General features: G+C 41.8%; 1 protein-coding gene across 1 annotated transcript in view; it reads left to right on the top strand.

The window, feature by feature from the left end:
- Positions 1-27,491, top strand: part of ST8SIA1 (ST8 alpha-N-acetyl-neuraminide alpha-2,8-sialyltransferase 1) — a 174,306-nt gene that overhangs the window by 98,086 nt on the left and 48,729 nt on the right. Inside the window, exon 4 of the mRNA XM_056134579.1 lies at positions 4,030-4,122. Within this exon, the coding sequence (XP_055990554.1) occupies positions 4,030-4,122 (93 nt within the window). The remainder of the gene's footprint in view (positions 1-4,029; positions 4,123-27,491) is intronic.

Genomic DNA, 27,491 nt, shown 5'->3' with positions numbered 1-27,491 from the left:
AGTTGTAGATTTACAAATTTTGTGCTTGGGTTTCAGTTGTACAATGATCAAACACCCATCCCTCCACCAGTGCCCATTCCCAGCATCCCATATGGTTCCCCAGCACTGCCAGGGATAATTCCTGAGTGCAGAGCCAGGAGTAACCCCTGAGCATCTCCAGGTGTGACCTAAAAATAAAAAAAAAATTAAATAAAGAACTTTTTTTTTAATAGATTGCCTGGAGCAATAGCACACCCATAGGGTGTTTGCCTTGCATGCAGCCGGCCTGGCTGACCCAGGACCCAGGTTCACTTCCTCGGCCCCTCTCAGGGAGCCTGGCAAACTACCTAGCGTATCTAGCTTGCACAGCAAAGCCTGGCAAGCTACCCATGATGTATTCGATATGCCAAACACAGTAACAACAAGTCTCACAATTGAGACGGTACTGGGCCTGCTCGAGCAAATCGGCGAACAACGGGAGGACTGTGCAACAGTGCTCCAGTGTTCATTTCCACAAGGAATGAGTCAAGGCCTAGGAGGGGCTGGGCCGAGGCAGCCCAGAGTCCACCGGCCCTCGCTAAGCCCCACTAGCAGTGGTCCCTAAGTGTAGAGCCAGGAGGAAGCTCTGTTGTGCCCCCCACTTTCTGGGAAAGGAAACACTGCAGGGGACACCTGTACACTTGAAGAGAAAGTTTACTCAGAACTTAAGACATATTTTTGTTCTGTTTTTTTTTTTGTTTGGGGGGGCACACTCGGTAGTGCTCAGGGGTTACTCCTAGCTCTGTGCTCAGGGTTCAGATCTGGTGGATTCAGAGGACCCTCTGGGGTGCCAGGGACCAAACTCAGGTCAGCTGCATATAAGGCAAGTGCCTTACCTGCTATATTAGTGCTCCAGCCCATTCGGGCAGATTTTAATACTAAAACATGTCATTTTTTCCCCCAGAAATGCAGATGCATTGAAAAATACCTGTAACATCTCTTTTTTGTTTTGTTTTGTTTTATGGCCACACAAAAACAAACAAAAAAAGAACCTCGATTTGAGGCTCTTCGTGTTCCTAGAACAAACAGATTCCATTGGGCTATACTAGCATGTGACAGGGACGAATGGAGACATTATTGGCGCCCGCTCGAGCAAATCGATGATTAACGGGAAGTTAAGTGATCAAGTGTGATCAAGTGTTTTATGGCTATACCCAGCAGTATTCAGGGCTTCTAGCTCTGAGCTCAGGGATCACTCCTGGCAGTAGTCAGCGTGTTCATATATGATGCCTGGGACTAAACCCGGGTCAGCTACATGCAGGACAAATGCCCTGTCCACTGGACTATCATTCCAGCCCTGAAGTGGTGTAAGCCTTTATTTGGCAGTCATTATTCACCTGTTTTTCTTGAACTCTTACTTTTGGGTTCTAAGTATGAATGGCTCCATGATTTAAGAGCCATGAATTTCCCTCCATGAACCACATGGTAAACAAAGTATTGAACCATGAAAGCCAACTTAATTTCATTGAATAAAGGTGAAAACAGGATGAGTCTACTCAACTGACAATATCAGAGTTTAGGTTTGAATATAGCTTGGTTCATTTCCATTTTACAATGGATCAAGATCAGAACTCTTTTACCCTACCACAGAGGCGGAGTGGGGGGAGGGAGGATGGGTGGGGATGGTGAGAGGGATGCTGGGACCATTGGTGCTGGAAAAAGGGCACTGGTGGAGGGATGGATACTCGACCATTGTATGACTGAAATGCAAGCATGGAAGTTTGTTAGTCTGTAACTGTGCCTCACGGTGATTCACTAATAAAAAAAAAGGACATAAATGGGAAAAAAAACTATGTTGAAATAAAGAAAATAGGAGGAAAAAAAAGAATAAACTAAAATTTTCAGGTTAAAAAAAAGATCAAAGCCTTTTAGGTGCCAAATGTTCAGTATTTAGCCTTGGTCTTTTCCTGTGCACCAGCTTTATCTCTGCCAAGATCAGTTAAATCACAAGACTGTCAGTGCCACTTCTGGGCGAGTGTGGTATTTGGGGTTCAGCTCACCTCCTCAAGAGGATCCTCAGAACCACATGAGATCCGGTGCCTCCCCACACTGCAGGCCTCTCAAGGTTAAGCTTACAACTTGCTCTGCCTGGGATTCCCACCCTACCCCCTTGTGTTTGGTCTCAATGCAGACGGTTAAGTCACTCATTGGCTTACCAATTAAGCTTCAGTAGCTCATTACCAGAGTATAGGTGAAAGGAAGATTCCAAATCAACAGAGATGAGTTTCTACCCAGGATGCTCTGAAACGGTCTGATATGAGTCATAGGGTACATGTGAAACCGCATTGGGGAGCCTCGGCTGATCAGCTGAGTGGATGCAGGGAGAGGTCTGTGCCCTGGGGAAGATTTGTAGGAAGATTTCACAGTTGAGAGATATAGTGGTGCACATATGAAACTTACATCACGTTTTACTACAGTGTCGCTTTAGGAAAATTAATATGATAATCACTGTCACTGTCACTGTCCTCCCGTTCATCAGTTTGCTCTAGCGGGCCCAGTAACGTCTCCATTGAGACTTGTTATGATAGTAAATTTAAAAATAATTTATGAAGAAGAAATTATTTATGATAATCATAAAAACTCACCTGGGAAACTCACAAGGCCCTGGCTATCTGGAAGATACCTTTCTCCGCAAACGATCATTTTGCTTGTTGGAAAAATAAAGAGTTAGATATGCCCTGAAGTGGTAGGACTGAAGAGAGAGATACTCTCAGAGGAGAAATTAGGACATGATCATAATATGAAAATGGAAACTCTAGATTTTATTTGGAGTTTTCATAAATAATAATAAATGTACGTTGAATTGTAATTATATGCTATTTACATTACATTATATTCTTGAACTTTTGTGCTGTTATCAAGGTGAGAATTTTTCTTGCATTTCTCCTTTTAATCATACAAGTACCTCGTTAGAGAAGAAAAGCCATAACTCTTATTTTGCCTACTGGGGAAACTGAGGCCAGGTTGATGAATTTACTTGCCCAATGTCTGCTGGCAGAAAGCCATAGGATTTGGATTGGCCATATTTTCCTTTATAAAGACTTAGGAAACATTGTAGCCAAGGGAAACAGCCAGAGTGAGGGTGATTGTGTGAAGGAAGGAAAGGGTAGCCATTTCTGTCCCCAGAGAAATATTACCTGTGCTCTTTTCCTTGGCTGAACTGGGATGGTGGATAATTATTGCAATTCTCTACATGACAGTCATTATGCCTTCACCGTAGTTAACACGTACGTTGGTCATCTGCATAAGAGAATTCAAAAGTTCAAGAATATAATGTAATGTAAATAGCATATAATTAAAATTCAATGTGCATTTATTATTATTAATGAAAACGCCAAATAAAATGTAGAGTTTCCATTTTCATATTATGATCTTGTCCTAATTTCTCCTCTGAGAATTTGCCCTGAATATGTCCTTAGAACTTGGGAAAGGAAAATGTAAAAAAGAGCAAATTTAATTCTCTCTGTGGTTTGGGGTATGTGGATATGCAGAAAACATGGTGGATCCTTTGTCCTCTAGGCCAATGCTTCTCAACCTCTTTTGACCTAATTTCCTTCCTGAGTTCGCCCTGTCCTACTGCTTGGCCCCCTGCTCTTGTGACGTGCCCTCCATCTATGTTCTTTTCATCTGTGGCCCCTTAGGACATCTTGGGGTCCCTGGTTGTCACTGTTTTTAGAAACCACACTCTTGAGTTCTAATTTCTGCTGGTCCCATCACTTCAACAAATATTTTGAATGGGATGAATTCATTTTAGTTTTATTTCTTTTCTTTTGTAGCTCGTTTACCTTTCTGGCTGTCTTTATATTTCTTCCAAAACAAATTTTTATGATAGCATTTTGAAATTGCTGAAAGTTAGTCAGCGAATGTCTATTAAACCCCGGGGAGAGGTAATAAGAAGTTACTTATGAACTGAGCTAGACTTAGTAAACTTCCAATCCATCATGCCTGCTTCAATTTAATACCTAGGTAAGCCACTCTAAAATGTTTGTTCTTGTTCTTTTTTTTTTTTAGATGCAATCTCCCGCCCTTGTCAAGTGAATACACCAAAGATGTTGGATCCAAAAGTCACTTAGTGACGGCTAACCCCAGCATAATTCGACAAAGGTAAGGGTTTATCACTTTATCACTTAAGTTTGGGAAGAGTGAAAGAGAAAACACTTTGTAATATTTAGTGTCTTAAAGACAGTGAGCACAGTTCCATTTGGGAAACAAAGTCATCTGTACAGCCAGGAAGTATGATGGAGGGAATTTTAAATAAATGAATACAATTATGGAGATCCAAACACTATTTCCGGCTTGCTCTGGAATTCTGTTTATTTTCTGTAGAGAGAGGAGAGAAAACACAAGGACCCATTGTTTTGCTCACGAAAGCAGCACAGTGTCCTGCTTACTCATTAATACTACTTGCAGATTTATTGGTTTCACTCACAACTCATTGATTGGCATTGATAGGTGAATGGAATGAATATCAGTTTTGTTAATAGGTAAGAAAAAAAGAATAGAATGATCCACTGCATACATACATGCACATATATGTATATGTGTTTATGTATATGGATATGAAAATAATGGCATTCCCAGAATGCAATGATTCACTGATAATCAGCATATATATGTATATACATATATGTATGCACATGAAAATGAAGCATCGCCAGAATGCACAGAAATAGACAGTCATATGATATTATAAGATGTTTCATTGCATTCAATCAGTTGAGAAAACAGATGGAAAATTCTTGCTCTAGTATCAGTTCTAGAAATCTTGGCAGCTGCTGTGGGACATTCTGGGGTGTGAGTCTCTAGTTGATAAAGCCGTCCACCGAGCTCTCAGCTGTTTCTCCATGGATTGTACGTTGTAGACAGGGACTCGGTCTCTGTGGGAAGAGAAGCCTGCCACCGTCTTTACACTCCCCTGTGCAGCTACTATTTAGAGCTTGTGTCTCATTAATATGATTGTTTCCCTTTACCCAACGCAATAAAATTTTTTTATTTCTATATTCCAAATACTTTTATAAATCACTGTATCATTGTCATCCTGTTGTTCATCAGTTTCCTCGAGCAGACACCAGTAACATCTCCTTCGTCCTAGCCCTGAGATTATAGAAAGTGCCACATTTGAGACTCTTTCAGGGTGAGGAGAATGAGACCCATCATTGTTACTGGGTTTTGGCATATTGAATACGCCATGGGGAGTTTGCCAGACTCAGCTGTGGGCAGGATACTTTCGGTTTAACTAGATAATAAGTAAGAACTAGATAATAAGATCTCGCACGGCTGCAAATGTGGCCGCGTGCTTCCGGAAGCTGGGTTTTATAGTCTCTGGGTCTTGGCCGTTGATGGGATTACACGGCACTTTTATAAATGTTAAGGTTTAAATGCTTTAGAGGACCAGAGCAATAGTACAGAGGATAGGGCACTTGCCCTGCATGCTGCTGACCCAGTTTGATCTCTGGCACCCTATATAGTTCCACTAGCTCTGCCAGGAGTGACCCCTGAACACAGAGCCAGGAGTAAGTCCTGATCACCACTGGGTGTGACCCCAAACAAACAAACACAAAACAGAGCATGGATTAACAAGTAATAGAACAATTCCATAAATGAATTTTTAATGAAAAAAGTTATTTAAGATAATTACACATATCATACATATGCATGGGCTGGAGCAATAGGTACATATTCATATTTTACAGTTTAGAAATTATTTTTTAAAATGGGAGAGACTCTTTCTATATGGATTATTCTATTTGATAACTTCATTCATTCCTTGTAGCGTCATTTCAAAACCATGCAAACCCAAGATTTTTGCAGTGTCTTGAACTTTGGTGTGACTGAAAAATAAATTTATTGAGCAAAGATGTATAGTAGAGATGATAAGTTTCATGAATTCTCATAGATGTTCTCCAAAGTCTTGATTCTTATTAAAATATTTCTTTGAGATTTAAAGGCACTAGGAGTTTTCACTACAAAATTCTCTTAGAAAATGTATCAGTATCAAGATAAAACAAGTTTGAATAAATAAATATATTTATGAGAGGCAAAAAGTATATGTCTGTATGTGAGAGAAACATATTTATGGTAGCAAAAATAAGATTAGAGGAGGTAACATTTCTTGATGTATTTAGAAGAAATTCATAGTAAGAAGGAGATGGATATACTCTTGCTTATGATAAATTATTTAGACTTGTGATACTGCGGTTATTTTTTATTTGTTTGTTTGTTTTGGGGGAAACCATACTGTGCTCGGGGCGTACTTTTGGCTTTGTTCTTAGGGATTACATTACTTGTGGCAGTGCCTGGGGACCCTTTGGTATGCTGGGGATTGAACTCAGGTCAGCCACATGCAAGGCAAGCACCCAACCCACTATATTATTGCTCCAGTCCCAGCTGATACTGTGATTTCTAAGGGAAAACATAGGCATATTTGGTCTTTATTCATAGTAAATGATCACAGTTCCCTAAATCCTTAGAATTTTCTCAGTGTTGAGAATAATAAAGGTGTCGTTTGTGATGTGAATGAGGTGACTTTGGAAGCACCTAAAGCTGATTTCTTATAGAAACAACATTTGATTCCAAAGTCAGAATTTTCTCTCTCTCTCTCTCTCTCTCTCTCTCTCTCTCTCTCTCTCTCTCTCTCGGAAGGTTGGAAGTTCTACCCCTAGGCCTTCACTGGAAAAGAGATAAAATGGAAATCAAGTTCACTTGCAGATGGCAAGTTATTGGGATGAGGGTGGGAGTTTCCAAGTTGGCAAACAAAGAACTGGGCAGAGTCTCCCAGAGAGGGCGTGGAAGGTCTGTGTCATCTCCCCAGACCCTGCCCCATACATCTCTGTCTGGCTGTTCCTGAGTTACATCCTTTAATAAAGTGCTGATCTAGTGAATAAATGGATTTTCTGAGTTCTGTGAGCTGGTTTAGCAGGTTAACCTGAGGTCGAGTTGTCGCAACCTCTGATGTATAGCTGGTTGGTCAGATTCCCTCGGGTGTAGGGTGATCTTGGGGGGTGGGGCGAGTACCTGGTCCCTGAGAATGGCTTGTTGACATGTGGAAGCCCCCAATCACGTTTGTTTTCCATTTTGGTCTAGGGATTCTTTCTAAGAAGAGTGCATTTGTTTAAGCACACTTATGGGGATATATAGGATGTCACTAAAAATACAAAGCCTGCGCATGTTTAAAGCATACAAGTTTCTGATGAGTTTGGGCTCGAGTCACTATTTGTGATAACTGGCACCACAATTAAGGTAGTAAACATATTCATCACCTCCAGAAGTTTCCTTCTCCCTGACTTTGAGGATAAGAACACTTAATGTGAGAGCTGCCCTCTTAACTCACCTTGTTGAGTGGGTAGGAAGTGTATTCTTTTTGACAGAATCCAGAACAAGATGAATTAGGGTGCCCAGGACACAAGGTTTTTAAAAGCTGTCTAGGGCTTTGCTGTCAAGTCACAATTGTCTTTTGGCGGCATTTTCATGGGATTGGAGAGGACAGGTGGTTCTAACGTAGCAGGAGAATCTGGATCTTCATATTGATGGCGGTTGTCTTCTTCCTTTTGTTGCTGGACTTATTCTATGGGTTAGTTGCCCTTTATCAGCATTCTGCTTCTAGCATATTTGTTCAGATGCCCTTTGAAATCTGTTATTGATTCTTTGATAATTTCAAAGTTTTCTAATTTGGAAGTATTGTTAAGCTGTTTTGTGGTATATACATTCAGTTCATTTTAGAGGGAACATATCACGATCACGATCATCCTGTTGTTCGTCGATTGCCCCGAGCCAGCACCAGTAATGTCTCCTTCGCCCTAGTCCTGAGATTTTAAAAAGTGCCATATTCAAGGCTCTTTCAGGGTTAGGAGAATGGGACCCATCATTGTTACTGGTGTTTGGCATATTGGGTACGCCACGGGGAGTTTGCCAGACTCTGCAGTATAGGCAGGTTACATTCGGTAGCCTGCCAGGTTGTCCAAAGTAAGAATGAGATAATAAAGATGTCGGAAGCTTCCAAAAGCTGGGTTTTATAGTCTCTGGGTCTTGGCTGTTGATGGGATTACACAGCGCTGGGGGTCAGATGGTGGGTGTGACCCCTACCTACTGGAAGATGGAGGATCTGGGTGGAGGATGCTCAGCCCCGATCCGAGCAAGCTTGGAGATCTCAGCCCAGGACCCGCATGCTGGTACCTTCATGCGTGTGGAAAGTGGTCTCAGCATAGTTGTGGCTGGTTCTGGAGATCTTCGACTGCCGGGCTCTGCTGGGGAGGGGGAGGAGGGAGACTCAACCCGCCCCCCTCCAAAAGGCCCTGGTGAGGACAGCCGGGCGCAGGGGCAGAAGATTCTGTGCTGTTCTCTTCTGGGAGCTGGGTTTTATAATTTATAAAACCCAGAGAGAACATATATTTTAAATATATTGTCAGAATGGGCTGGAGCGATAGCACAGCGGGTAGGGCGTTCGCCTTACAAGCGGCCAACATGGCCGACCCGAGTTTGATTCCTCCGCCCCTCTCGGAGAGCCCGGCAAGCTACCGAGAGTATTCGATATGCCAGACACAGTAACAACAAAGTCTCCAATGGAGATGTTACTGGGCCCGCTCGAGCAAATCGACGATCAACGGGAGGGCCTTTACCTTTTACCTTTTATTGTCAGAATATTAGAAGTATCATTTACATGCCCTCATAATATACAATTCTTATTGTCAGATTAATTCATTGAATTGACTTGTCAGAAAAAGGCTGACTACCTTCTAATTCAAGTAAATGCTAAAACATGACCCCAAATTATGATCTCACTTCTGAATTCTAATTGTTCTGTATAAATAACAGAGAGGAGTTGCCAAAAGTTTGTCCCTTGGATAAGATAGGATTCAGCATGTTTCTGTTTCTTATAAAGATCTATTTTATTCCTCAGAATCTATATCTTGAAATTTTTTTTTGATGGCTTTGTGGTTTTTACACTCTGGGACAGTTTTTTTACTCTGAGACAGTGCATTGTTGTATCAGCTGGGATAACAGGGGGCATGTTTTTCTTCTGTAAAGTGGAAAAGTGAAGATTATGAAAATAAGATTTGCAAGTGAGGTAATCATTTAGACTGTTAGAAGAGTTTTGAGTAAACGAGTTTTATGGTATGTGAAGAAGTTGGGAATTTGGAAATTTATGGTAAAGGAAGAGAGAAACATGAGTTTTACAGGAAACAAGTTTACAGAAGTGCTCATTCAAAAATTAATTTTTGAATCAACTCTGGGGTAGAGTTGAATGAGACATGTTTCAAACTGTGAAGTTACTCCCAGTCAACAGACATGCCTGTGGTTTTGGGCTCTGTGGAGGGGGTTTAGGGATACCACAGATACTTCCAGGTGTGATTCCAGAGGCCCCGAAGCACCTCTGGCAGATGCTGGTAATCTGTGCCACCTCAGGACCCAAGTGGCACTGCATCTTCCAGCCCTCACAATGAATTGCTAGCTTAGTTTCCTGAGAATCGCTGAGACTGGCCCTAGAGGCACATGAACATGGCTGTGCCTCCTTTAAATTCCATGGATGTGGGTGTATGTGTGTACTTGTAGTTTTTAAACATTACTGACTGATTTCTTTAAATCTGGAAGGCAGACTTGACAGTGCTCAGGGGCCACTCCCATAGTGCTTGGGAAATGTGTGCCTCTGGCGGTCAGATCTGGCCCTCCTGCATACAAAACATGAGCCCCGCCCTTTGAGCCAGCTCCCTGGCTCCATTCAGGAATTTTTTTAAAGCTAGAATTACCATGGCTTTCTCTGTCTGTATCACTGTCATCCTGTTGTTCATCGATTTCCTTGAGCAGGCACCAGTAATGTCTCCTTTGTCCTAGCCCTGAGATTTTAGAAAGTGCCACATCCGAGGCTCTTTCAGGGTCAGGAGAATGAGACCCATCACTGTTACTCGTTTTTGTCATATTGCATATACCCACGGGGAGTTTGCCAGACTCTGCTGTGCGGGCAGGATACTTTCAGTAGCCTGCCAGGTTCTCCAGAGTAAGGACTAGATAATAAGATGTCACACGGCTGCAAATGCGGCCGTGCGCTTCCGGGAGCTGGGTTTTATAGTCTCTGGGTCTTGGCCATTGATGGGATTACACGGCACTGGGGGCATTTGGTGGGTGTAACGCTTACATACTGGAAGATGGGGGATCTGGGTGGAGGAGGCCCAGTCCCGATCCGAGCAGGCTTGGAGATCTAAGCTCTGGGTCCTGCACACCTGGGTTCCTCTGCCAGTTCCTTCATATGTGAGGCTCGTCCGAACATGTGGAGAGTGGTCTTAAGCATGGTTGTGACTGGAACCGGAGGTCTTCAGCTGCCGGGGCTCTGCTCAGGGCAGGGAGATGTATTGTGTACAAATATTTTCTCCCAATCAGTTATCTATCTTTTTATTTTAGGTCTCATTTCTTTCACAGTGAAGAAGCTTTTTAGTTGGATGTAGTCTTCATTGTTCCTGCTTTTGTTTTCTCTGCCAATGAGGTTGTATCATGGCTTTAACACTGGTAAAAAGTTTAAAAATTCACTGACCCTGGATGGATTTTACAGGAGCATGGTTTGTAAGAGTAGCATGATGAGAGTTCTGACATTTTAGTTTTCAGTTTTTCAGTAGCTTTGAACTCAGTTGCCCACTTGCCCTTAACAAGAGTTCAATATATAATTGAACAAGTGATTGTTCAGGGTCAAAATTTTGAAATAATTATGTTTGCAGCCCCCAGATCAGCAGGAAAATCTGAATGTGTGTCTCCGTGTGACACATGGAGGTCGAGATGTAGGAATGAGCGAGCAGGTCATATCAGGTCTCTTTTCTCTTTTCTCTTAAAACCCAAGCCTGCTGCTTGGCTGCTGTTTATTTTGCAATTCCTCAATACCAGGCAGAGCCAGGGTAATCTCTTTCCCAGAAGACTGGCAGAAAGGGCTGTATAGTAAGGGGGTAAAGCTCTTGCCCTGTATGCAGCCAACCCAAGTTTCATCTCTGATATCAGATATGGTCCCCTGATCATTGCTGGGAGTGATCCCTGAGTACAAAGCCAGGAGTAAGTCCTGAGCACTGGCAGGTATGTCTCCAATCCATCACTCACCCCCACAAATAATAAAAGGTTAATATAAAATCTGCCACCATAAGTATATTGAAGAACACATAAGCAAGATCCTCCAAGATCTTGGCCTCAGAGGAATGAATCTTCAGTGATACAACCTCATTGGCAGAGAAAACAAAAGCAGGAACAATGAAGACTACATCCAACTATAAAACTTCTTCACTGTGAAAGAAATGAGACCTAAAATAAAAAGATAGCTAACTGATTGGGAGAAAATATTCGTACACAATACATCAGATAAAGGACTAATATCCAAGAGATGTAAAGTAGTCTGAAGGCTCAACAAAACAGCCATAATAAAAATGGAGAGGGGATGTTAACAGACATTTTCTCAGAGAAGACATACACATGCCAACAGGCATGTGCAGAAAATATGTAACATACAAAAATATGTTTATCATAATTGATTATCAAGGAAATGCAGATCAAAATGATGGGAAATCACCTCACACCAGCGAGTAAAGTCAGTATGTCAAAGACCGGAAATGCTAAGTGCTGGTGGGGTTGTGGTGGAAAGGGAACTCTCCCTCACCACTGGTGGTTCTGTGATCTGGCTCTGCTTCTGGGGAAAACAACTTAGACACTGCTGAAATTTCCTTCTGATCCTGTGCTCCACTCCTGGGTATCTACCCCAAGGGTACAAAAACATTAATCTAAAGAGACACCTGTACACCTCTGTTCATCACAGTAGCCAGGATCTAGAAATAGCTCAGGTGCCCAACTCAGGTGAGTGGATTTCTTAATGATGTGTGTAATGGAATACTGTTCATTTATGAAGAAAGATAAAATTTTGCATTTTGCTGCAACGGGAATGGAATTGGAGTGTTGCGAATCAGAAAGTAAAAGATAAATACCAGGTGATCTTACATGTGGCATGTAAAGAAACAAAGGGATTAGATAATCCCCAATAGAAACAGTATCCTATGAGACATGTTCAACAGTACAGAGAAAGGAGAAGGTGGGAAAAGTGAGAAAGGCTCGTGGGATAGTGGTGGCAGGGTCTGGAACCCTGGTCAGAGGAAAAATATTAATGTTAAAAAGATTAATGGAGTCATAAGTACAGGAACTATAAACAATGTCAAACGCGATCAATGAAATTTTTGTAAAGTATAAATCTAGGCCATTTTAGTAAAATCGAAACTTTTAAAAGCTGCCTGAGAGAAAGGGTGCTAGAAAGGAGGGCAGAACAAAAGCAGGCAGTTCTCAGCAGTATGAGTCGGAGTCAAAAGCAGCGGCAAAGTATCTTCAAAGTGCCAGGAAGAAGTTATTGATACAGAAATTTCCAGTAAGCGGATGAGAAATTGTTTTCAGAATCCAAAACAGTTTCAGAAATATGGTCATAGAGATGACTTAACATCCAGGGCCTTCTCTGAAAGAAATTCTAAAGAATTGCCTCTCAGAAAAGGAGAATTACTTTGGAGGGAACATCTGCAAAGAAATTGATAAGTCCATGACTAAGCCTAAACAACGTCATCTGTATCACGGTCACGGTCACGGTCCTCCCGTTGTTCATCGATTTGCTCGAGCGGGCCCAGTAATGTCTCCATTGTGACCCTTGTTACTGTGTTTGCCATATCGAATCCATCACGGGGAGCTTGCCAGGCTCTGCCGTGCGGGCGAGATACTCTCGGTGGCTTGCTGGGCTCTCCGAGAGGGGCAGAGAAATCGAACTCGGGTTGGCCATATTGGCTATGTGCAAGGCAAACACCCTACCGCTGTGCTATCACTCCAGCCCCGTCATCTGCATAAATAGGAATAATTAGACGTCATCTTTATATAGGAGGTGCTGTCAGAGCAGAAGATACAGCGAAAATACTGTAACACAGCTCTACATGCTGAAGAAAGAACTCGCATCCCAGTTACTCGGTGCTCTGCAGCAACCCACTCTGCTGTCTTCCACAGCAGCACCAGCTCTCCTTGTGGCTTTCAGTTTCTGTGGTCAGAAATGCAGGATACACTTGTGAGATGGTGGCTGGAGTACGATGGAGTTGATGAAGGCTGGAGCAGCCTCCCCCCCGCCCCCCCGGCCGGGCCACCCTCTTTCTCCGTTTGGTCTCAGAGCTCTCCTTGTGAGCTGCTGCAGGCTAGCCTGTGTCGCTCAGTGTTCTTCAACCATAGACCCGCTGACAAGTGCTAGTCCACAGGTGCTAGAAGGCAGAAAACCACTGGTCTGCCACCCTCATTACAACTTTACAATTTTGATTGTGGACTGATTGGCAGAACAGGGCCAGCCCACAAGTGTAAATAAGTGGAAGAACTCTGGTGTAGCTGACGTCCCTCAGAGCTAGCACCTAACAAAACCCAGTAGAAGTTCATGGCATTTTGAACTTCCACATCAGAAGTGACTTTGTGTGTTGCATGAAGTGATTGATCAATTGGTCGGAGGCATGGAGACAAGACACATGAGAGGAATGGAAAGAATGCAGAGGGCCAAGGCTCAATCTGTCTCTACCGACTGCCAAAGGCCTCCTTTTATTCTATTTTTTATCTGTTATAGCCTAATGATTTCATCACAGAGAAAGACTAACGAGAGTACAAACAGTTATAGTATAAGCATTCATCAAAGGAATATCGGGATATTCATTGTCTTGTCAAAGCTATGTTGTTATGATTAAAAGCATTAGAGGAAGATATAGAACTGGACACATTCTTGTGGTTGGTTACACACAGGGCAAAGAGAAGGCTCATACTGATACTTGAAGGTCAATCCAGATTAAGGATGTATAAGAGGGGGAAGTTGCTGCCTTGTACTGCCAAGATAATGTATGACTAGGCGGGCGTAGGAGAGCATGCTGTACTTCTCCAGGTCATCGGACTCACAAGTTTTTAGGTGGCCCACTTAGTGAGAAGTGGGGCCTCGGTTCTGCTTCCTGCTTGCAGGGCAGTGTGCAGAGGCTCATCCTAATGTCCTGGCTTAGCACCAACATCTTCCCCTTTTTTGTTTAGGGCAAATTTTAGCCGTCATAGCAAATTGGGCCCCCTCTTTACGCTGGCTTCTAGTTTTGTACTGCTTAAACTCCCAATAAAACATCAAACACATAATGGTCAATACAAGTAGCAGAACACCCATTCCTACAGATTCCCCCATCAATTTCTTGATGCTAGATACAGGGTTGAGGGAGCTTAGACCATGAGAAATTCCTTGCTATATTTTTGGAGGTCCCAAGTTAGGAAGATGGTCTTTAAAGGTACCGTGTATTTTACTTTGCAAGTCCAGAATCTTAGCTGTAATATTTTTATGTGTTAAAAGATGTTTCTTAACCTTATCCCAAGGAAACTCAGTTTCATTATATGGTACAGGGGTTATACAAAACGAAGTAGTATTCCAATCATATTTCAGAGACATTTATCGGCGGAGACTAGCTAACTGGTCTCCAAGCAAAATAACAGTTTGTGTAACATCAGCTAATTCAGCCTGCAGTTCAGAGTCAATATGTCTTTGAGCAGTCCATAATTTTTCAAAATTCTCATGCCACTTTTGAATGAATTCGACTGTCTGTGTACAGGGCCACACTGCCCTCCGTTGCCATTGCCGTCACTGTGATGATCCCTATAATAGCAGTGATGAGCAGACCCAGGAATCTCTTAGTCCGTCGGGAGAGATGGACAAGCTGGTGAAGTGCTCCCATTGTTGGGTTCTCTTCCCATGGTTGAGGAAGAGTCACTGGCATCCAGACACCTACTCGGGCTCTGAGAAAATATAAACTCTCTCCTTCTAGGAGTTTCATAGAAGGATTAATACAAGTATTCATAGAACAATTTCTGCAAGAAATAACTCCTTCATGCCTATCCCAATTAATTTTCCCTTTCAAGATCACAGAAGGAAGAGGTACACAAGCTAAGACAGGGCAGGTTGAGTCCTTGTCAAAATATATCACATCCATAGTACTATTCTTACTTTGGCCACCCTGCCAAGAGATGAGTTCAGGTAGAGCTGAGCCAATTTTCCGAAGATGAATTTGTTTTGCAAAACCTGGCTGGGAGGGTTCTGGGGGGATGGCAAATCCCTCATCTGCCCAATAAAGGGAGTCGTGACCCTCCTTCCACATATCGGTTATTCTTGTATCACCAAATCACGCCTTTTGTTTTTTTTTGCTTTTTGGGTCACACCTGGCGATGCACAGGGGTTACTCCTGGCTCTGCACTCAGGAGTTACTCCTGGTGGTGCTCAGGCGACCATATGGAATGCTGGGAATCGAACCTGGGTTGGCCGAGTGCAAGGCAAACGCCCTACCCGCTGTGCTCTCTCTCCAGCCCCAAATCACGCCCTTTTTAAATTCTTTTCTCATTCATCTGAAAAACATAACTTTTAGGGCTCCAATCTATAACTTTAATGGGATCATAAATATACAGATATGCATGCGATCCCCTACAGTTTTTCCAGGAAACCCAATGGTGCAAGTCATTTGTAATCTCTGCTTTACACAGAGGTATGGCTGGGCTGGATGTGCAAGTTGATCCAAAGGTTCTAAAGCTCCCAGTTGTTAGCCTTGATAGACTATGTTGTTTAGGCTCATCATTTGAAAAATATGATATCGGCCAGGATTGTTTGACCAATTGTAGGCAATGGTTCCCTGCTCCAATGCAGATAGATGTTCCTTCAACCCCTGTCTCATATTCAGGAAAAATGGTCCCTTCTTCCTCAGGCTTGAGCAGCCCACAATTATCATGCAGGCCAGGCAGCCAAGAGATTTCATTATTATAAACAGGTATTACTTTGTCCTACCAGGAGACGCCCCTCAGTAAAAGGGGTTTGGAATGTAAGCCCAGTATGTTAGACTTTGGGGGGAGGCATTTACCTGCAATGTCAGGAGAGATATGAAGGCTAGGAAGAGAGCCTCGGGGGTTTTCTGTGTGTTGGTGTGTGTAAAACCTCCTCAGCACGGCTGGTCAGGGCTTTGATGTTTCCCCAGATCAGTGTTGTTGCTTGCTGTGTAGTCGGAAAGCGTCCGTGTCGGGGAGATTTGTTTTGGTCCAGGTCCTGATGATTAATCCGGAGTTTCTTCATCCCTTTTTGCAGCTGTCTCATTTGTCTTCTCTTGTTGGAATTCATGGAGAAGTTTAAGCTTTTTTTTGTAGGGCACCAGAAGTGTTCTTTGTGGAGATAAAAGAGAAACCTCGCCCCCACCTTTCCGCTATTCCCAGTATCCATTCACCAGAAGTCATGTCTTTATACAGGACCTTTCTTTTTGTGTGTCTGGGTTTTTCGGTGCTTTTTGCAATTGGGGAAAGTAAATTCTTTTGACATGAGTGATTTTCCCCATGTTTTTCTACTGGTATGACCTTGTTCTTGACATTATTTAAAAAAATTAAAGTAAATAAGGCTCGAGAAATCTGTTGTTTTAGAGTATCCATAGATACTCCCCCTTTTTGTTTAAGCAACATCTCTTTCAGGGAGCGATTAGCTCTCTCGATTATCGCTTGTCCTGTACTATTGTAAGGAATACCAGTAATATGCGTGACATTATAGGCAGAAAAAAAGGCACGCATTTTGGCAGAAGAGTAGATGGGTGTGTTATTAGTGTTGATGGTTTTAGGGACACCCATGACTGCAAAGGCCTCTAGTAAATGGGTAATTCCTGCTCCTGCTTTCTCGAAGTAGACCATAGGAAATGAGAATAAGTGTCTGTAGATTGATGAACATACTTTTGTTCAATAGGAACAATAGTTACATCCATTTGCCAGATTTCAACAGGCATCATGCCTCAAGGATTAGTCCCCAGAGGCATATGAGCTGTATTAATTGCTTGACAAGTAGTACATTGCCTAAAGGTGGCTCTAGCTTGTTTCCAGGTAAGAGTATATTGTCTTTTTATTTATTTATTTATTTATTTATTTTGCTTAAATCTACATCTTTATTATTTATTTATGGAGCTATAGCACAGTGGTAGGGCATTTGCCTTGCATGCAGCTAGCCCAGGCGAGCCGGGTTCAATTCCTCCACCCCTCTTGGAGAGCCCTGCCAGCTACTGAGAGTATCTCGCCCACATGGCAAAGCCTGACAAGCTCCCCCGGATGTATTTGATATGCCGAACACAGTAACAACAAGTCTCACAATGGAGACGTTACTGGGCCCCCTCGAGCAGAGCCTGGCAAGCTACCCGTGATGTATTCAATATGCCAAACACAGTAACAACAAGTCTCAAAAAAAAATGGAGACATTACTGGACCCGCTCGAGCAAATCAATGAACAATGGGAGGACAGTGTTTGTTTATTTTATTAGCGAAACACCATGAGGTACATTTGTATATTGTCTTTTTAAGGCAGTGGCATTTTGATGATGTAAAGTGTGAGAATCTTCAGCACATATTACTAAACCTGTCACGATATTAACTGGCTCTGAGTAATCTTGTAGAAGGGAAATAATTGCAAACAGTTCATTCTTTTGAACTGAATTATATGGAGTTTGTAAAACTTTATTATTTTGCATATCAGTTTAAGCAGCCTTTCCTTCCTTGGTAGTATCTGTAAAAAAATGTAACTGCTGATTCAATAGGTTCAGTTCTTATAATGCTAGGCCAGATCCAATTGGTGGACTTAAGAAAGAAATTGAAACATCTTCTTGTTTTGGAAACCTGTTATGGATTTTACCTAAATAATTTGTGCAAGCAATTTGCCAGTCCTCATCAAATTCCCACAACGCTTTGATTTGTTCGTTGGTTAATGGTAGACAATTTCAATAGAGTCATTCCCATTTATGCCTAGTTCTTTTTCTTCCTTTGAGAATTATCTGAGATGTTTTAGATATATAAGTGAACAATTTTGTAGACTTGATAGGCAAAAAACTCCATTCCACAATATTATTGCCTTGTATCAGTATTCCAGGGGGAGAATGTGAAGTATGCAACACTATCAAACTTAAAGCTTCCGAAGAATCTATCCTATCTAGTTGAGTTTTGCTAACGATTTCCTCAATCAGGTCTAATTCACGTTCAGCTTCGGGGTTAAGCTGTCTCAGGCTTTTTAGAGACGTGTCACTTTCCAGAGTAGGAAACAGATTTTGCAGGGCATGAGTTAGAATGCCCAGAGAAGGCCATAGCCAGTTTATATTTCCTAGTAATTCTTGAAAGTCATTTAAAGTTTTCAAATTATCTCTCCAAATTTGGACTTTCTGTGGTGTCATCTTACTCTCCCATATTATTTATCCCCCAAATTCCCAAGGAAACTGAAGCTGAATTTTATGCCCTGCAATTTCTAGACCACAAGATTCTAATTCATGAATCACATCTTCACAAACTTTCTGCAAATTGTTCTGAGGTGCAGCAGTGATCAAGATATCATCCATATAACAAATGATTTTGACTTCAGGATATTGTGCCCTCATTACATCCAATGTGGCAGAGTCCGGCAAGCTACTCATGGCATATTCAATATGCCAAAAATAGTAACAATAACAGGTCTCATTCCCCTGACCCTGAAAGAGCCTCCAATCATTTGGAAAGACGAGTAAGGAGAGGTTGCTAAAACCTCAGGGCTGGGATGAATTGTTACTGGTGCCCACTCAAGTAAATCGATGAACAACGGAATGACAGTGACAGTGATACAGTGATATTACACCCAATGGTTGATTAACAAAGTATTAGCATATTGTAGGACTGTTCATCATCCCTTGCTGCAGGACAGTCCACTGATATATTTTATTGGGAAGTTCATTATTCAAGGAATCCACAGTAAAAGCAAAATTTTCTCTATCTTCTTCCCGTAAAGGGATGGTATAAAAACAATCTTTTAAGTCAATTATAATAATGTTCCACTGTTTTGGAATCATAGCCAAATTGGGCAGTGCCAGTTGTAAAGGGCCCATTGGTTCCATGCATTCATTAACTTTCCTGAGGTCTGTTAACATTCTCCATTTGCCAGTCTTTCTCTTAATAACAAACACGGGTAAACTTCAGGGACTGGAGCTAGGAACTATATGTCCTAAGTCAAGCTGTTCTGTCACCAAACCTGTAAGGCTTTGAGTTTCTCTGTTTTGAAAGGGCCACTGCTCAATCCAAACAGGTTCACCCTGCTTCCATACTATTGGAAGAGCTGTGGTTTTGTTTGTTTGTTTGTTATTTTGCTTTTTGGGTCACACCCAGTGATGCTCAGGGGTTACTCCAGGCTCTGCAGTCAGGAATCACTCCGGCGGTGCTCAGGGGACCATATGGGATGCTGGGAATCGAACCCGGGTCGGCCGTGTGCAAGGCAAATGCCCTACTCTCTGTGCTATCACTCCAGCCCCTGGAAGAGCTGTTTTTTTGAGCAGTGGCCCCAGTTAAAAAGGCAACTCACTACACGTCTGTTTTCTCTTGGAGTACTGTATGCCAAGCTTTTCCGACATTGTGTCAGTTCCCTCATATTCTGTTGTTTGGAGCAGTCACAAAGCTCCCTCATCTGCCAGGTTCAGGAGAGGAAAGAGCTCAAGGACAGATCTAACTTGGTGGGCAGCATATCAGAATCGTGTTGTCAGAGGAGTGTGGGTAACAGGATATGTCCTTGTGGGCATCTTTAGAAAATAAAGCCCTCCAACCATGATCCTTACCCTTTACCCATTCAAAGGGAACTGAACCCTGCCTGAAGAGCCCAAGTCTTAGTCCCTGGTGGCTTCACCTTAAGTCTGAGTATGTCCAGTGTAAAGAAGGAACGATGGCAACAAAAATCTACAGAAGAATGGCTCAGAACAAAACTAGGAAACAAAAAGCCAAAGCTGATTAAATACAAGTTGATAAATGCAAATTATTTGCATTCGTTTGCAATTATGTGCAAATCATCTGCAGATTGTTTCAGAGTAAATTTTATGATATATCTGCATCAAGGGGATAATGTGTATGAATTTCTAATGAATAATAAATTTTCACGTTATATAAAAATATGTATAAATGCCAGTGTTTCCATTTATTAAGTTAAATGCATAGACAGTCTCTAAGGATATAGTCAGCATTTTCCAAAGTTGTTGCAAAATTTTATATTAGGAAAAAAATCATAATAAAAGCAAACTTTTGCTATTGTATGTTTTTCCCCTTATAGTAACTCATTTTGACAATGCAGCTGCCTTGTTAGTAGGAGAGATAAGATGAATGAACCCCCAATATGTGTGCGTGATACTTACATAACTGTGACAAATTTTTCAGATCTAAATCAGGTTAATTGGTTCCCAGATTTTAGGTTCTGGGTTCAGAAAGCCAGAATATTCTCTGCACCTTTCCACTTCCTTTGTTTAGGGACCAGGGGAAGCGAGTCTGGCAAAGGAACCCACCCCGGGGGGTTCCCGGAGCAGTACCCACTTGTTTCTTCTTTCCTTCGCTCCTGAAGTTCTGATCAGATCAGATATCACTCTTAGAGGGATTAATAAATAAATATTGAAATGGCCTACATTTTCATGGTATTGTGCTGCTGTACTCCAGAGAGGAAACACTGTCTCGAACCCTGTAGGGATGCCACTAAGAATCTTTCGAAAACAGGATTTATATCGACGCATCTTATTGGGACCCCTGGGTCAATACTTATGAAATATTTGACTTTCTGTTGTGTTCACTTTCTCTGACCTCCCCTCTCACCAGCCCTCCTTTTAAATTTTCACTCTTGCGGTACATGATCAGCAGAATGTCCATGAGTTTCAGTTTCAGTGGCAGGAAAAAAGTGCACAAAGATTCCTGCAAATGGTAGGATGGCACTGTGTGCTCTAGACGGTTACTCAGCCTCATTCTGCATGGTAGGAAGAGAGTGGTCAGCACCAGGATTCTTTTTATTATTATTCATTTTTATTACATAGTCACCATGAATTACAAAGTTACTCATGTTTAGATTTCCTGTATGCCGTGTTCCACACCAGCGTCCCCAGTTTCCCCCTCCCCCAAATCACCAGCCCGCCTCTATGCCGTGCACTTTAAACATAAACAAGGTGCTGTGGTTTACACTGCTGTTACTGATAGGGTTTCATGCTTAACACTTTACCACCTCTCAGTACCCTCTTCTCCTCAAGTGACCCTTTCTCTCCACCACTGTCGTAGTGTTCTTTTCCCTGTCTGGTCCCCCTACTCCTTCTTGGCAAAGTGTTGAGCTTGCTACTGAAGATTGGTTCTTATGTTCTTTGGTTTCTCTTGTCTTTGGGCATTGGCTTTTCCCAAACTGTGTTTCTCATATCCCACATATGAGAGAGATAATTCTGTGTTAGTCTCTCTCCCTCTGACTAACTTCACTCGACAAGATACTCTTTAGATCATGTATGTAGCATCAGATTGCTTTATTTCGTCTTTTCTTATGGGCAAGTGATATTCCACTGTAAAAGCACACCACAAAAAGAACAAAAACAACCAGTGTTGTTGTGGATGCGGGGTTTGGGCAGAGGGATCCTTCTTTACATCTAGAGCAGTGTCAGTTTGCCTAACCTTTCTGTAAAACAATATGTCCATTCCTCAGAACACTAGGAATTGAGCTCCCATTTGCTCCAGCAACTCTGCTTCTTGGAATGTACATCAGGGGATCAAAATCACAATGCAGAAAAGACATCTGTATACTCCAATGTTCACTGCAGCACTATCCACAATAACCCCAATCTGGAAACAACCCAAATGCCCGAGAACAGACGATTGGATAAAGAAATCAAGATACTTTGAAAAGAGTGTTGTGTGTATTGCACAGTCATTTCTGTTAACTTCCGGGGACCAGGGAGAGACTCGGGGCTTGGAGTCAGTTCTTTTGTTGGATCCGAATTGTAGAGTACGGCTGTTGGGATGGGCCAGAAGAGAAGAGATAAAGAAGGGGGAGGAGGTGAAAATCTCCTTCAAGAGGGATAGGAGGAAAATCTGTGAACCTTTCATAGGCTGGTGAAAAAGGAGTAGAAATGTTCACTGTCACTGTAAATTGCTCTTCAGTAGCTGAGCCGATTTCCTCTCGGCCCCTTCCCTTCGGTCCTTTTCTCTCTGTTCAGATTCTGATACATCTATGTTTCTGTGTATGATGCTGTTTGCACGTGTGTGTAACTGGTAAAGGACTGTTCTGTCTGGGGGCAGTAGGGCTTGTGCTCCCAGTGATAGCTCTTCATGAGCAGAGAGAACTCTGAAAAATGTAATCCCCCAGGAAGGTTCAGCGGAGACCTGGAGAGTGCCCCATTTGTACTGCCTGCATGACTCTTTTGTAGAGACATCCTCTTAACTTCCAAAGATATCTTGTTACTGCTGAAGCGTTTGTGCCCCAGATTAACTTTGAGGGGCAACTTTCCATGTAAAATCTGAAATGAGCTGATTATTCTACCGGACTCCTTCTTTGTGTCTGGGGGCAAGGTGGCAGTGATCCAGCTGTGAGCCATTTCATGGAGTTGATTAAGTAGTCAGTGATTGCATGTGGTTCCTCTATTAATGAACTTCACTAATTGTCCTCATGCATAAGGATAAGGTGGTAGTGGTTGTTAGTAGGGGCTGAATATTTCTGTAATCTGTGAGAATTACTTTATTTTAAAATTTTATTTTTAATTATGCTGGGGAATAGGAAAGACATGGATTAAATAGAATTCAGTTTTGTACATAGAAACTGGAGTTTTGATTATATGTTGAGTGAAACAGTTTTAAATAAGTTACCTATTTTTATTGAATCATATTTACATTCCAACTTGAACTGTAATAACTGTATCACTGTATCTCTGTTATCCCATTGTTCATCGATTGCCTCGAGCAGGCCCCAGTAATGTCTCCTTCGTCCTAGCCCTGAGAATTTAAAAAGTGCCACATTCCAGGCTCTTTCAGGGTCAGGAGAATGAGACCCATCATTGTTACTGGGTTTTGGCATATGGAATACGCCACGGGGAGTTTGCTAGACTCTGCTGTCTGGGCAGAATACTTTCGGTAGCCTGCCAGGATGTCCAGAGTAAGAACTAGATAATAAGATGTCGCGCGACAGCCAGGCGCGGAGGCAGGAGACTGAGCTGTTCTCTTCCGGGAGCAGGGTTTTATAGTCTCTGGGTCTTGGCTGTTGATGGGATTACATCAAGATGTAATAACATCTCCACATATTTATATTTCTGAATTGTGGTATTTAGTAGAAATCTTTTTGTTGTTAATCAGAACCTTTTGTGGATCTGCAGTCTTGCTAATTTAAATTTCTACTATTAGCTTTTATTTCCAGATCTCTGTAGGACATACACCATCACACAACCACCAAGGAGGACAAACATTTCAAAAACCAGTCTATGCTGCAAATTATTGACAAGGGAAAACCGTAACTTTGTTACAGACAGATAGGAACTGCTTCTTCTACCTAAGGAAGGGGTCAGTAGAAGGAGTGGATGCCAACAAGTAAATATTACAAACTTTGTGACCATGAAATGTACATGCAGAGTTTTATATTTTAACATTGAGAATGAGCTACCTGCACAGCTACCCTTGGCCTGTTACAAGCTGAGACACATCCAGCATTGACTAAGTAAGAGCACCCAGAGTGAGGGCTACCCCTGTGCCGTTTTATTTCTCAGTGGAAGTGAAATTTGGGGGGAAGAAAGTGGTAAAATTATGGAAGCAAATCTGCTTTTCTTGTAAAGCCACAAAATAATAACAAACTAGTCAGAAGACAATGAAGTTGTATTACAAGTGGCTGTTAAGAGTTTACAAAATAATTTATGTCTATAACAAGGTAGAAAAGATCACCCAGTTGCTTAGAATGGATGAAAGTCATGTCAGAGGCGAGAGGTCCCCAGTGCAAAGTTATTCATTGAACTATTGCACAGTCGGTTTTATTGGCAATGTTTTTTTCATGTTATTATTGATAAATAACATGATACCATCTTAGATTTAATGAAATAGAATTCATTTTAAATAGACAGTGTCCACCAGTTAACTCAGAAATAAAAATGATCAGATAAGAATGAATTGAGGGCACCAAAGAGATAGTCCAAAAGTGAGACTCTTGCTTGTCAAGTGACCAATCCGTGGCACCACCTATGGTCCCCTAGGCACTGCTAAGAGTGGCCTCTGAGCATAGAGCCAGGAGTAAGCCCCAAGTACTACTGGGTATAGCCCTCGCCCACCCACAAATACCAACAAACAAACATAAAAGAAATTTGGTATTTTTAGGAGAGCGACACATTAAAAAAAAAAGTGGGGCAAGATGATACAGTGGGTATGGTGCTTGCAGTGCGCGTGACCAACCCGGATTCAAACCCTGTCATCCCATATTCTCCCCTAGTGAGGCCAGGAGTAATTCCTCCACTCAGAGCCAGGAGTAACCACTGAGCATCACTGTCACTGTCACTGTCCTCCCGTTGTTCATCGATTTGCTCGAGCGGGCCCAGTAACGTCTCCATTGGAGACTTTGTTGTTACTGTGTTTGGCATATTGAATACATCACGGGTAGCTTGCCAGGCTCTGCCATGAGCATCACTAGTTGTGGCCTTAAGACTAGAAAAACAACCAAAAAGAAAAACTACCAACCAGCTTCGTCAGAAGAGAAGAGATAACTCCAAGAGACAGATAATGAGTCTACCACTTAAAAGTAAAGGGAGGATTTACCTAGAAATAATTGGGTAAAGCTCCTGATTTAACTCCTTTGTGATACTATATTGTAAGAGATCAGAAAAAATAACTAGAAATTCGATAAACATTCAAAAAGAGAACACCACAGAAAGTGACAGAATTGCTATTTAAACACAGTAAACCACAAACCACTGTATGTGTTAATACAGGAAACATTTTTACTAAAATGTATTTCACCACATTTTCTATTTTCTGGTTGTTATTTTTCATCCATGTAAAACTGAATCCTCTCATCACCAAATTAGCTTTAAACTAACTCCTATCAATTTTCTATCAAAATAAAAGGTGATTGATCCTTGCCAGGATAAGTTAACCCTAATCAGGTGTTCTGCTTCTATTATCACATACGTCGTTGTAGTCAATTATCACAGTAAATTATCTTATTTTTTTCAACTGTGAGGTCATGAACTTTAAATCTTCCATATTATTTCCTCCAAATGAGGCTGAGTTCTCATCTCTACTTCAAGCCACTTCCTCAGTGTGATTTGTAACAGCGCTGCTGCTAATCAGAACTTTTATAGATCTATAATCTTGCTAACTTAATTTTCTACTATGCGATTTCATTTCTGGATCTTCATAGGACACATACCTGTGCACAAAACCAGCAAGGACAAGCGTCTTAAAAATCTCCTATGGAATTGACCATACTCTGATTAGTAGCCACACAGACTCATGAATCATAGTCTATATTTCATATTCTCTTTTCCTTCACTGAATTATTTCTGCACTTTCTATATGTCCCTCACCTCCAATTAGCCGTGTCTATCAGTGCAAAGAGATGGGAGTTGGCCAACTCGATCATGTGCCATTCCGAATTGCTAGGCAAGCCCAGAGCACTGCTCTAGTTAGTCACTCTTCCATTTTCAAGTAATTATACCAGATCTTCTCTCATGCCCCAACACTTCTCCGGTCCATTCCTCACAGGTTCCTTCTTTGCTTCCTTCTTTGCTGAGAAAATAGAATTCATGAAGAGGAAATGCCTGTGCTCTTGTTCCTGGATCCCAATCTCTTTTGTCTAAAGTTAATGTGTGACTTACTCCATCTGTATTTTTGTAAGTGTTCCCTTTTATAATAAAACTTCCAGAATTGTAGCAGTTAGTTTAAATGGTAATTCCACAGCATAAAGAAAAATAGTTACCCTGGAATCTCCCTTTAGCATTTTACTTTTACTATGTCTTCAAATTCACACAGATGTTTTATCCTTCTTGGATTGTTTTTCTTATCTTTTGCACATGTTACCCAATATTTCCCAGGGGGAAGGTACAAGGGAGCAAATGTTTTGAGATCTTGCTTGTTTGAAATTGTCTTTATTTACTCTTTACTTGAGTCATAGTTCGGTTAGGATTTTATGTCCAGTTTGAAAGTCCTTTTCTTAAGCACTTTGAATATTCTCCTCTGGTGTTTGGGTTTCAGTGTTACTTTTGAAAAAAATTGATGGCATTCTGATTGTAGCTTTTTTTCATAACCTGGATTTCTAGCACTCTCTGCATTCCAAACCGCTATTCCATTTACTCTGTGGATCTTCCTCCCTCTCCCTGCAACACATCCTTAATACTTTGAAAAATTGCACCTTATTGGTACTGAACCCAAGTTTAGATGCTCGCCACTTGAAGGCCCAAGAAGCAGAGCTGTGCAAAAGAGAGAGAGAGAGAGAGAGAGTTTTTATTCAGGTACTAGAAACCTGAGAAGATGGTGTGTTGTCCCTCCATGCCATCTTGCTCTCAGGATAAGTAGTCTCTATAGACCATGTGGAGAAGAACGTTCCAAGACAATTGTGGGAAGTTGGTCAGCAGGAGGAAGGAGGCGGGAAACGTTCAGGAATCTTTCCAGAACACCTGGTATTGGCTCTTCTCTGATGAGGAGGACTCTTTGGATATGATAAGCATCAGAAAGTTTCTCTGAGGGCCTCGTTTGCCTTTTCCCATTTCCACCTATAATTCGACCTCATTAAATATCAACTACACAAGGTTCAAGGACATATTTTCTTGTTGGGAGGAAGGAAAGAGCAAAGGGGATGGGAGATTATAAGGCATACATTTGTGAGGAATAGGATGGAGTCTTCAATGCTTGCTTACTTACAATTCCCCCTGGTCAGTGCCTTCCGTTTCTGTGGAAATGTGGGTACCAAATTCTCTCTGACTGCTTCCTGGGAAATTAGGGTAGTGTGATAATTTTGAATGAAGGAGGTTGATGTGATGGGAGAAATAACTCTTTGTCCATTTTTGTTGAAAAACAGATAGGGCGGGGGGGGGGGCGGGGAGTCCTGTTTTGGGGAAGTTTTCCAATATCCCTAGTCTCAAGATGCATTTTAATATGAACTAGATTCCCACTGATGTTTAACAAAGTAGGTTTAAGAGCCGGAGTGATAGTACAGTGGATGGTACTAGCTTTGTGCGCTGCTGACCGAGGCTCAACCTCCAGCACCACATATTGTCCTCCTGAGTCCTGAGTCTGCCAGGAGTGATCCCTGAGTGCAGACCAGAGTAAGCCCTGAACACTGCTGACATAGGTCCAAACTCAAAACAAAACAAAAAATACAGGTTTATAGATTCAATCTTATTCCCCTTAAAATAACAGGCTGTATTTGTTTCAGTCAGGTGATCCTTACTCCTCCTTTTAGTTTTAATCTCGACTGTCAGTGTTCATAGTTGTAATATTGTGAGAAATGGGGCATCTACAATGGCATGGATATTTTATACTGAATGGGGTTAGATGAGGGGGAATGTTGACATCGGACAAACTGACCTAATGGAGAAAATATTCCTCCCATCCAGCATCCTCCCATGAATGTAACCTTTATCCCATGACATATTTTATGGTGAAAAAAATTTTGCTCCCTAGAGTCCCACACTCTTCAGAAGTTTCATAACTTAATT

The sequence above is a fragment of the Sorex fumeus genome, unplaced genomic scaffold, assembly GCF_029834395.1.
Source record: "Sorex fumeus unplaced genomic scaffold, SorFum_2.1 ptg000100l, whole genome shotgun sequence".
NCBI lineage: Eukaryota > Metazoa > Chordata > Mammalia > Eulipotyphla > Soricidae > Sorex > Sorex fumeus.
The sequence above is the reverse complement of the archived record's forward strand: the minus strand, read 5'-3'. Positions and strand labels throughout refer to the sequence as shown.